The following is a 12320-nucleotide window of genomic DNA, read 5'->3' on the forward strand; positions in this document are numbered from 1 at the left end:
AACAAACTCACAACTATCAACAACTGGATCTAAAAGATAAAAACAAAATCCAACTAAGCAAACCAGAATAGGAACATAATCATAGATATGGGGATCATTTGGAGAGTTGTCAGCTGAGAGGGGGAAGGGAAAGAAATGGGGAGATGGTGCAGGGATTGAGAGGGATTATTGGTTGATGCAGGTTAGACAGGGGGAAGTTGAGAATAATATAGGAAAGGGTGAGGTCGAAGAGCTTGTATGCATGACCCATGGACATGAACTAAGGGGGAGTGGGATTGCTGGAGTGAAGGAAGGTACTGGGCAGCGGGGAGCAAGGGGGAAACATTGGGACTACTGTAACAACATAATCAATAAAACATACTTAAAATTTTTTTTTTAATTATTTGGAAATTTCCGGCCAAGATGGGAGGCCTAGACTGACACACTTCATCTCCCTCCACAACTAAGAAGGACTACAACTACCGCAAAACCAGAAATAACAAGAAGTGCCAGAAAATAAAGTTACATGGAAGTCCAACATATGAAGTTATAACCAAGTGGTGATCGTCCAGATGGGTAGGAGGGGCGAAGTCGGGGCATAGAGATCAAGCTGTGCTGCTGGCGGCAGCTGCGGCAACAAGCAGCAGGACTGCAATAAGCATAGACACCTGTGTTTAAGGGGAGGTGAGAAGCGCCAGGGGAGCAACCCTGGCTGTAGCCCAGACCCATCAGCTCACGATTCCAACACAGGGGGAGGCAGACCCTCATTGCCTCGGACTGTGTGGGGACGGAGGAAGAGGCTCTGGTCTCTCAGCGGATGGTGAACGGCAGGAATCCATCTTGGACCCCAGGTCCCACACAAGGCACCACAGTGTGGTGAGAAGGGTTGCCTGGTAGTGACGAGTGCATGGGGCTCCACCCCTTACAGCATAGGAGGTATGACAGCCCAGGCCAAGAAGGAAAGGTAAACAAACGTGTCAGGATGGCAGGGATAATGATAGAGATACCAATCACGCAGCTGACCAGAAAGCAAATACACGAATTAACTGACAAACAGATAGATAACCTTTCTGAGGCTCAGTTCAGAGCTATAGTTATAAGACACCTTACAGAAATAACAGCAGGACTTAAGACGGGGAAGGAATGGCTAGTCTTGCTGAAATGAACAAAAACACATCCGAAACAAGTGGTGAGGGAAGGAAAACCAGGGATCAAATCAACAAATCGGAACATAGGGAAGGAACAGTCAATCAGTGCAGAAAGAGGAAACAAAGTGAGAAAAATGAGAAGCTCAGAAACCTCTGGGACAACTATAAGAGAGCGAATACCCAAATTCTAGGATTGCCAGGAGGTGAAGAAGAAGAACTAGATATTGAAAAATTATGTGAAAAAATAATGAAGCATAACTTCCCTAACTTGAGGAAGGAAATGGACTTACAGATCCAGGAAGCACAGAGAGTTCCAAAAAAACTGGACCCAGGGAGAACCACACTAAGACACATTATAATCAAAATGTCAAAAATTAAAGATAAAGAGAGGATCTTAAAAGCAGCAAGAGAGAAGAGAATTATGTACAAAAGGGTCCCAATTAGACTATCAGCTGATTTCTCAAAGGAGATTCTGCAGGCAAGAAGGGTCTGGCAAGAAATTCAGAGTAATGAAAAGCAAAACCCTACATCCACGATTACTGTCTCCAGTGAACCTGTCATTCAGAATAGAAGGGCAGAGAAAGTGCTTCTAGGAGAAGGTAAAACTGGAGGCATTCATTAGATCCAAACTACTGTTAGATGTTAAAGGGACTTGTTTAGAAAAAGGAGCATCAAAACTATGAACATTAAAATGAAAACTGTATTACAACAACCAACAATAGAAGCTAGGGAATCGAAACAAAGGCAAACTAAGTAGGCAGCGAGAGTGTGAAAAGAATTATAGGTATGGGGAACATATTGGGGGGAGATCAGCGGGGAGTGGGTAGGGTGTAGAGGGAGGGTGAAGGTACAGCAATTAAGGATCATAGTAGGAGGGGGTGGAGTAGACAGGAAGATATTGAGTAAAACTATACATAAGCAATGGGCATGGATTAAGGAGGGGGCAACAACTGGAGGGAGGGGAGTCACTGGGTGGAGGGAAGAAGAGGGAAAAGAAACTGGGACAACTATAACAGCATAGTCAATAAAACATTTTAAAAAATCATTTGGGTAGATATGCAAAGGGTTATATCTGAGCTCTCTGTTTTGTTCCATTAGCCTGTATGTCGGGCTTTATGCAAATCCCACACTGTTTTGATTATTGTAACTTTATAATAGTAGGTTTTGAAATTAGAAGTATGAGTTCTTGGTTTTCTGTTGTTTTCAAGATTGTTTTGGCTATCTGGGGTCCCTTGATTCCATGTGAATTTTAGGATAGGCTTTTCTATTTCTATGAAAAAGTCATTGGAATTTTGATAATGATTGCATTGAATCTGTAGATCTTTTTGGGTTGTATTGATATTTTAATAATATTAAGTCTTTCAGTCCATGAACAAGGGATGTATTTTCATGTACTTGTCTTTAATTTCTTTCAGCACTGTTTTGTAGTTTTCATTGTACAGGTCTTTCACTTCTTGGTTAAGTGATTTCATAAGCATTTTATTCTTTTTGATGCTATTGTGAATGGAATTATTTTGTAATTATTTTTTCAAATTGTTCATTGTGTAGAAATGCAACTGATTTTTGCATGTTTACTTTGTATCTTGCTACTTTGCTGAAATTGTTCATTCTAACAAGTTTTATTTTTTAATGGAATTTTTAGGATATTCTGTAAATAAAGATCATATCATCTGCAAATGTACATATTTATTTATTTCTAATTTGAATGTCTTTTACAGTTCTTTTTCTGCCTGACTTCTTTGGCTAGAACTTCCAATACTGTGTTGAATAGAAGTAATGAAAGCAGGCATTCTTGTCTTGTTCTTATCTTAGTGGAAATGTTTTCAGTCTTTCACCATTGAATAATGTTCAATGTGAGTTTTTCATATATGGCATTCATTATATTGAGGTATTGTTGAGTGTTTTTGTAATGAAAGGATGTTGAATTTTGTCATGCTTTTTCTGTATCACTTGAGATGATCATGTAGATTTTTTTTTCCATTTTATTGATGTGGCATATTACATTGCTCAGTTTTTATATGTTGAACCATCCTTATATTTCAGGAATAAATCCTCCTTGGCCATGGTGTATAATCCTTTTAATATGCTGCTGAATTCAATTTTCTAGTATTTTGTTGAGGATTTTTGCATCCATATTCATGAGGAATATTGGTCAGTGATATCTTTATCTGGCTTTGGTGTCAGAGTAATGCTGCCTCATAGAATGATTTTAAAAGTGTTTTCTTTTTCTACTTTTTGGAAAAGTTTAGTGTTTTTAAATGTTTCATAGAATTCACTAGTGAAGCCATTGGTTCCAGGGCTTTTCTTTGTTTATAGATTTTTGATTACTGAGTCAATCTCCTTACTAGTTACAAGTCTATTCAGATTTGAAGAATTGTTGTTTCAAAATAATCTTGGTTTTAAAAGTCTTATTATTAAAACAATACAGCATTATTGTTGTGTTTCAAAAGACTATCCGTATTCTACTGCCCTAATCCATTTAGTTATATTTTTGTTGAGAATGTATATCTGTATGTGTATGTTTTAGTGAAGTCATAATGTGTATAAATTCTTTTCATGTTGTTTTTTATTTGTTACTTAACATATTTTCCCCACTGTTAATGTATAGTTCCAACAATTTCTCTATTGCCTTTCTATCTAAGAGAATTATCCCGTATCATGCAACATTATATCAGAAAGAGATCATGTAGGTCTGAGCAATGTTTTTTTTTTAGACTGGTGTCAGTGGGATGGTCAGTGGCTTCCTATGTACTATGTGACTTTTGGGGGTGGAGTTCTAATTTGGATTCAGAATTAAACTAATTCATCATATCATCTTCCATGGAGGGTATAAAGAGGTTTCTTTTGTAGTCATATAGTGTGTGTGCATATGCATGTGCATACAAATACATTTACATATATATCATATATACATATATACACACATGTGTACTGTATACATATATATCAAAATCTGCTTAGGCCTTTGTGATAAATGGTCTGTTCTTCACTAGCAATGGAACTATAGTGAATTTTAGTTAGTTTTTAAAGAGGCCTAAGGAAAGAAAAGAAACAATTGCTTTTCTGAAAATAAAAGTATTTAAATTTCAGTTTTCACAAAATAGTAAGCAATATGTTAGACCTTATTTTAGTAGTAGGCAGATAAGTGAATTGGGGTAGGAAAAGCTATTGCATAGTACACACTCTCACTTTCTGCCTTTTCTCAGGGCTGCTGACAATAATGAGCCAATCAGAGTCATTTTAAATTTTTCTTAAACTTTTTCAAAACTTTTTCCTATTTTGTAGGCATGCTAACAGTGATTCATAAACAAATAAATCTTCGTTATTTTTATATTTGATTATTTTTAGATTGTTGTAATGTTTACAAACTTGAAAAAGAAAATAATTTATTTAACAATATAATTAATAACATTTGGTATTAGAGATTATAATGCCCACAGAACTCTTTTAAGATTCTTTGGGAACTCAGTTTGGCAATGTGTATTTGTAAACATGTTGCTTAATGCCACATAAAGGTATAATAAGCTTCTCTCTTAAACCTTTTTTTCCCCCTTTCTTGCATACTTGTCCTTCTCTGGTGCCCCCCCCCCCAATGCACATGTACACTTGCGTGTTTAAATTTCTGAATTTTGGTGCACTTAGTGTATTTTTTTTTTAATGGTTTGTCTGATTTAATGTGTACCTCTTTATTTTATTCTTTTAGCAGTAGAAATTTTTAAATGAAGATTTTATTTATTTATTTTTAGAAAGAGGGGAAGGGAGGGATAAAGAGAGGGAGAGACACATCAATGTGTGGTTGCCTTTTGCTTACCCCTAACTGGAACCTGACCTCCAACCCAGGCATATGCTTTCATTGGGAATTGAACTGGCAGCCCTTTAGTTCCCAGGCCAGCACTTGATCCACTGAGCCACACCAGCCAGGGCTAATGTGTACCTCTTGGTGTTCTGTGCACTTAAAATGATAGGGAAAAGATTACTGTTTTACTAGTTTCTAGTCTTAATGTATATAACCTTTTGAGTCAAGGAGAATTGCCCTTTAGTAAGAAACGTACTTGTATACCATATACTGATGACCAATTCACAAAGTAGTTAAAAGCTAAACTCTGTAGCCTTGTTGCTGAGGTTAAATTCTGTTTCTGCCATTTGTACTTTCAGCTCATTTTTATTTTTGCATGTATAAAGCAGTTACGACAATTCTGTTGTTACTCTGGTATATTCCTTTTTTCTGGTGGTAGTGTAGCATTCCAATTTATAAAACTAGAAAACTTTCAAATTATCATTATTAAAATAATACCATATTGGTCAGACATTATTAAAAGTTTTAATGGTTTTCCTTCACTTTTGACCTTTGTTTTTTTCGATGTTCACAAATAAGACAATTCTGAACAGTTAACATCAATAGGCATTTACCCAACAGTACATATAAGCTGCTTTTTTTTCAGCTACCACTTCTAATTTCTGTCAGTTTTCATTTAGCACTTTCAGAGAATAGGACATTTATAGTGCAATTTGTAGTATTTTTGTTCTTGAGTGTAGCATTGAAATTTAAATTTGTTTATCAAAGTGATCACTGAAAACAGTGCTAGTTTAAACATCTAGTTAGGAAGTTACTTAATCCCTTCCATCAACTCACTGTATGAACTTTTTTATGATGAATGACATTTTAGAAAATTTGAATATATAATGGCTTACAGCTTCACAATATGACAGTGGGAAGCAAAATGCAAAATAAATGAAGTGTTCATAAATTATACAAATATATGTTTATTGGCAAAAAAAGGTTTGGTAGTAACTAGTGGTAATTTGTCCTTCAAAACTTGAAACTACTTATTGGGATGAGAAATTAATGAGATTCTATTTTATTATAAATAAAGAGATCAGTATATTTTCTGTTATGTTTTTTTCTCACTTTCCCACCACATAGGGAGGAGGTGGGAAGAGCAAACACCCTAGTAGTTAATTTATAATTTTGAAATAAGATGTATATTGTTTTCCAAATTAATTTAATCTGCAATAAATAGAAATACCTTCAAGAAAATGTTTTTAAATTGTAAAACTGTGTTATGTTTTTTTAAACAGATTTCTATAATCCAGGAGCTTGTTACTAATTATGAAGCCTCTCTTAAAACATGTGACTTTTTTAGCCCTTATGGTAAGTTTGAATGAGCTTCTGTTGGGAGTTTAATTACTCTATCAATCCATTTTTAATCACAGTAAAACTATATTATGTTTATTATGTACATGCTACTTGAGAAGTATTTACTGAATAGTATTTGAATTCGTGAATGAAATGAGAAGAGCCTGCTTCAGTTTAATTTAATTTAAATTATCCATAATATTGTGAGGTGGGAGTTAACCCTATTTAACACAAGTAAACAGACTTGAGAGATTGAGTGGCTTGCCAAAGATGATGCAGCCAGTTTATATTGAAATGTGTTTTTACTGAATCCCTCCTTTTCTTTCCACTTTTTTAAAAAAATTTAAATCCTGTAAAATTTGTTTCTTTGTTTGTAGGGGCATATGTAAATCAAGGCAACTCTAGAAAACACTCTAGATTACTTTCGGTTATGCAGATGGTAACTTTAGTCTGTTTTCTTCATGTGTCTTTTACATGTCATTGCTCTTCTGATTTTGTTAGTTGGAAACAAATTCCATATAAAAGAACAGACACAGAAGTAAGTAGAATAATGAACCCTTGTGTCCCCATTACCCAACTTCTGTTATCAACATTTTGCCAGTCTTATTTGAAATACCTTCTGTCTACCTCTTTTTCAGGATTATTTCAAAAGCAGACATATGTTTTACCTGTCAGTACCTTAGTATGCATCTCTAACTGTTTAAAACACTTAAGCAGATGATGTAACCACAGTGCTATCTCATACAAAATTCTCATACCATAATGTCTAACACCCAGTATACATGCCAATTTCCCTGATTATCTTAAAAGATTGTATAATTTGTTTGAGTCTGGATCCAACTATAAAGTGCACGCTTTATTCTTTTTATGTTTCTGATATTCTTTTAATCTTGAGTAGTGTCCTCCCCTCCCTTTTCAGAAAATGTTTTTTGTTGAAAGGTTATTTGTCTTGTGGAATGTTCCATATTTTGGATTTGGCTGATGTGCTTTCTCATGGTATCATTTAATACATTTCTTGTAAACTTACAGTTAGATTTACAGGCTTCATTAGAGTCAGGTTCCATGTGAATACTTTATATGTGATGCACTGTACTTCCTGTTATATCACAACTGGAGGCAGAAGACATTCTGTTTGTCTCTTTTTATGTTGTTAAGGTTGGTCAGGGCGTAGACATTGTCAGCCACCTGCCCATTAAAGAGTTTCTCATTGGCCTCTCACCTAATGATTTTAGCAGTCACTGAAAATCATTGCCTCAATTTCTTATTTCATTCAAGTCTTCATTTGGTCTGTATTTGTTAGTTAGAAATCTGCTTGTAAAGAGCGTCCCCTCGTCAATTATTCAGTTGCCCTGAACTATATTTTATGGAAGAGGAGCAAGATAAATTCTGTATTCTTTGCCTTTATTTATTGTTTGTGTTTTAATTTATACTGATTTGTCTGCATGTTGTCATTTTATTTGGTCAGCTAGTCTAGGAGACCTGTGTTTTTCTGATGTAGTGTGAGTAAATTCTTTTTTTCACTTTCTTCCCTGTTTTATACCTGTACGTCTTCCCTTCTGAAATCTAATTCGAGAACTTGGTATTTATCTATCTACTCTTCTGTAGCTTGAGGGTGCAGGATGGGAACACGGTAGAGCTCAGCTGATAGTAGGTGACTGCTTTTGTTACAAAGGGTTACTTCTACCTTGCCAGGAATGTATCTTCTTTATTTCCTTCAACTTGGGGTTTCCCTGATTTAGTGTTGAGGCCTAGACAATGCTAAGCCCTGGTAGTACTTGCCTTTGTGGAAATCTTGTGCTGGTCATTAGGGACATCTTTTCTCCAAGCTACTTTCTTGGGTCTGCTGCCTTATACCCCCAGCCTGAGAATTCATAGTTATATCGATTATCTTCTTTCCTCCTCACTGTTTCTTTGGAGTGAGGTAGGGGTTAGAAGCCTGTGAAATTAGCATCATCTTTCTCTGCGTGGCTGCCACTTTTTGAACTTAATGGCATGAAGTCATACCTCTTTTTATTGAAATTGGTCATTTTCGCTGGGTTTTTACTGTTTGTTATTGTAATAATTATTAATTTCATTATGCTTTGGGGGAGAGAAAGTATGTGATATCCTTTTTTTTTTTTTTTTTTTGCCTTCTTCCCTATAGTAATTTTATATTTGTTTGATTGCAGAAAATGGGGAGAAGGAACCCCCAACAACACTGCTCTGGGTTCAGTATTTCCTGGCACAACACTTTGATAAACTTGGGCAATATTCTTTGGCTTTGGATTATATTAATGCTGCAATTGCTAGTACTCCAACTCTAATAGAATTATTCTATATGAAAGCAAAAATTTACAAGGTAAAATCCCAGACATGTTTTTTTAATAATTAAAGAGTTTAGCTACTTAAGAACCCTCAGAGTTATTTATGTGCAGAAGTAACTTTTATGGTACCCTGATAATCTACTTCTAATACTCTAATAATCCTAAAGAGTTTTAGGTTGTGTCGTTTTGAACTCAATGTTAATCATTTGGTTCAACTCTTAGTTAATGTGAATTCTAATTTATCTGAAGATTTCTAGATAAATTTTACAGAAATGGTACCAAATTCCTAATTTGTCTTCATAAACTCTTGCCATTTGTACTGCTCCCATATTATATTAATCAAACTATAATTTCTTTAATATTTTTATATCTTAAAGCATATAGGTAATCTCAAAGAAGCTGCAAGGTGGATGGATGAAGCACAGTCTTTAGACACGGCTGATAGGTTCATCAATTCCAAATGTGCAAAATATATGCTTCGAGCAAATATGATAAAAGAAGCAGAGGAAATGTGCTCCAAGTTCACAAGGGTAGGAAATAGCTTGTAATTGTCTGAGTTAATAAAAATTAAACTTAAGTTCTGTGGTGATTTGTGAAGTTTGCCACTGAAGTTCTTAAGAATTCGTTTTTGTTATTTTTTTAAATCCCATTTAGCTCATACCCTAAGCATGGAGTCTTACTGAGGGTGAGTGTGTATGTACATGTACTCCTGGAGGGGGATGGTTAAAAAGCAATAGCAGGAGCAAAATTTCTTTATATAATAATAAGCAATATGCCATACTTCAGTGAATATATGTAGTGTTTGATTTATAATTCTTTGTCTTGCTAGGAATTTGCGACTGCTGTTTAATTTCTCTTTACCATTGTTAGTTCAGAATTACTCATAGAATTCTTTCTAATGTAAAACTTAAGGTTCATGGACCACTGGTCTCTGTGCCAATTGAGAATTTAAGTTCACTGAAATGGTTGGACTAAAGGTTTGTTCCTTTCCTTTCTGTTCCTCACAATCCTTTTATATCCTTTCAACATAGACTCTCTGTTATATTATAAAAATAATATTTTACATGTTTATGATTAAAAATATAGGTAGACTAATGGAACAGAGTAGAAAGCTCAGAAACACATTCACATGTATTTGGAAACTTGGTATATAACCAAAGGCGCTTTAAAGATTAGAAGTGAAAAAATACTGCTGGGACAATTAGTTATTTGTGTTGGAAAAAATAAAATGACATTCTTATGCTGCACACCAATTCCACATGGATTAAAGGTCTAAGTTTGGAAAGCACATATCCAAACTTCTGGAGGACAGTAGAGAAATTTATGTTTAGGGCTTGAGGTAAGAAATATTTCTTAAGACACCAAAAGCATAAAATACAAGACTAAATTGGTACACTTGACTATATTAAAATTCAAGATAATGTACAACAGAATAACCATAAACGAAGTGAGAATATATTTCTAACCCATATAATGAGAAAAGGATTTACAATGAACTCCGAAGAATTCACTGATATAGTTATTTAGCACATACTGGATATAGTATTGAGGCATCACGAGGAAACCATTGCAAGTTTGATTTCCGAATTTTAATTATTCTTTGAAATAAATACACATCCAAGTGCACATTACATACAAAGTGGAGCGCTTTAGTGCTGGTGTTTATAGGTAAGGTATTTAGGGTGAACATAAGTTACCACTGTGTTCTGTGATGCTAATAATGTATTACTACTCTAGCACCAGTGTACCACCTTTCTTAAATGTTAACTGGATTCTAATTGTGTCTGATTGTTAATGGAAACCCTTTGTAATTTAGAAGCTTGAACTTTTATTATGAAAATTTACTTGTAAGAATGATGTCATAGAAACATAAATACACACAGAAAACTCAGTAAAAATAAAATGAGGCAAGTATGGGCAAAACGTGTGAAGAGTTCACAGAAGTGCAAACTAGAATGGCCAAAAAAGATGTCTTCATCAGTAATCAAGGAGATTATAAGATATTATTTTGTACACATCAAATTTAAGAAGTCTGGCATTATTAGGTATTAACAAAGAGTATGTTTTACATATGTATGATGTCATTTAATCTTAACAATCTTAAGATATCAATACCCTCCTATTATAGTTAAGAAAATGTATAGAGAGGCCAAATACTATGGCATCTAGAGATCACCCACTTAGTCATTTATTTGGATCCAGCATTCTAGGTTAGGTGTCTCTGACTCTAAAATCTAGGTTTTAGGCCCTTGGTTTGGCTCAGTGGTCTGAATGCAGGCCTGAGAACCAAGGGATCACTGGTTTGATTCCCAGTCAGAGCACATACCTAGGTTGCAGGCCAGGTCTCCAGTTGGGGTTGTGCAAGAGGCAACCATACATTGATGTTTCTTCCTCTCTTCCCCCCCTACCTTCCCTTCTCTCTAAAAATAAATAAAATCTTTAAAAAATATAAAATAAAACCTAGGTTTTAGGATTGTGTTGTAGGAACAGAAACTGCAGTGACTAGGGTTTCTAAAACTCAGAAGCCATAGGGATCAACAGCAGATGCAAAGTGGCAGTTGAAAAGTTAGGGAGAAATATTAGCAAAAATGATGAGTATTAGGAGAAAATAAATTACGAAAATAGTAATACAGTTTATGTTCATGTAGAACTTTTATATGTGTTTGTCTGACATTTTACAGTGATATGATTGGGCCTTTGAAGAGGTTACTTGCATCATCTTTGGTCACACAGTGAATATTGCTGGGGCTCTTAACTTTTCAATGTCCTTCCCACTGAATCACAATTTTAGAGGTTAGAAGAAAGTACAAGTGTAGATATAAAGGCAGTGATATTTGTAAAGAAAAGTACCTACCACCTGGAAGGCCAAGGTAGAGATTAGAAGTAAAGTATAATTAAAAATGAATACACAAAACTTTTTAAGTTAAGTAAGTCCAACCGTGTGTGCGCACACACCACCACCACCACCACATCCACCACACCCACCCCGCCGCCGCCGCTGCCACACCCCCCCCCCCCCATAACCACAGACAACTGTCTGAAAAAGCACAGGGAAATGAGGAAGAAGGAAGATGATTGGATGTTTCACAGTAGTCGCTCAAATCTAGTTTGTTCATCATAATTGCTTTCAGTCATTTACTCTTGACAAGTTGCCATGATGTATGGAGAACATGTTCAGTTTATCCATACTGGTTCATTTGCCAGACATGTGTAACATGTGGTAGATAATAATAGAGTTAGCCAGAGCATGAAAACTGCTAATGACCTTGAGTAATCAGTTTGTATCTGCTTGTTCATTGAGTGGAATACTTATATTTCCTCCTTGAAGATTTTTCACAGTTAAAAATTTTTGTATGGAGTTGTTGATGCAAGTTGTATAGTTCTAGTTGGTAAAGTTTTTGAAATGAAATATAATGTAGATTTCTTACAAACATAGATAGTCATCAAAAAATGTAAATATATTTAACCACAAAGAAGAATAAAATGCACTCATACTTCCATTCACCTAACCAGTTTTTATACTTTTAATGAGAATTCTAAAAATTGAACTGATAACACAAAATGGGTGTGAAAAAGAACTGAAGATTAAAATTACTTATGTAAATGTACTATTGCCATCTTTCCTGGAGTCACATAAAATATATTTGAAATAACCTTCAAAAATGTGACAACACTCCATTGCCTCGGCACTGAAAGTAGGTACTTTAAGACTTACATTCTTCTCAGAATTCACATTGAGCCTGAATTAACAAA

The 12320-nt window shown here is 35.0% G+C and overlaps 1 protein-coding gene across 3 annotated transcripts in view; it reads left to right on the plus strand.

Annotated features, from left to right (window-relative positions):
- NAA16 (N-alpha-acetyltransferase 16, NatA auxiliary subunit) overlaps positions 1–12320 on the plus strand; it is a 92697-nt gene that overhangs the window by 57879 nt on the left and 22498 nt on the right. For 2 of the 3 annotated variants that reach the window (XM_090258935.1, XM_090258936.1), the window contains 3 exons: positions 6207–6279; positions 8433–8602; positions 8945–9097. In XM_090258935.1, coding sequence (XP_090115061.1) covers positions 6207–6279; positions 8433–8602; positions 8945–9097 — 396 coding nt within the window. Of the gene's footprint in view, positions 1–6206; positions 6280–8432; positions 8636–8944; positions 9098–12320 lie in introns of those variants that run through there. The other variant, XM_090258934.1, reaches the window with a different exon arrangement.

This window comes from Furipterus horrens, unplaced genomic scaffold, assembly GCF_987537825.1.
Source record: "Furipterus horrens unplaced genomic scaffold, mFurHor1.1.pri manual_scaffold_12, whole genome shotgun sequence".
In the NCBI taxonomy this organism is placed as follows: domain Eukaryota; kingdom Metazoa; phylum Chordata; class Mammalia; order Chiroptera; family Furipteridae; genus Furipterus; species Furipterus horrens.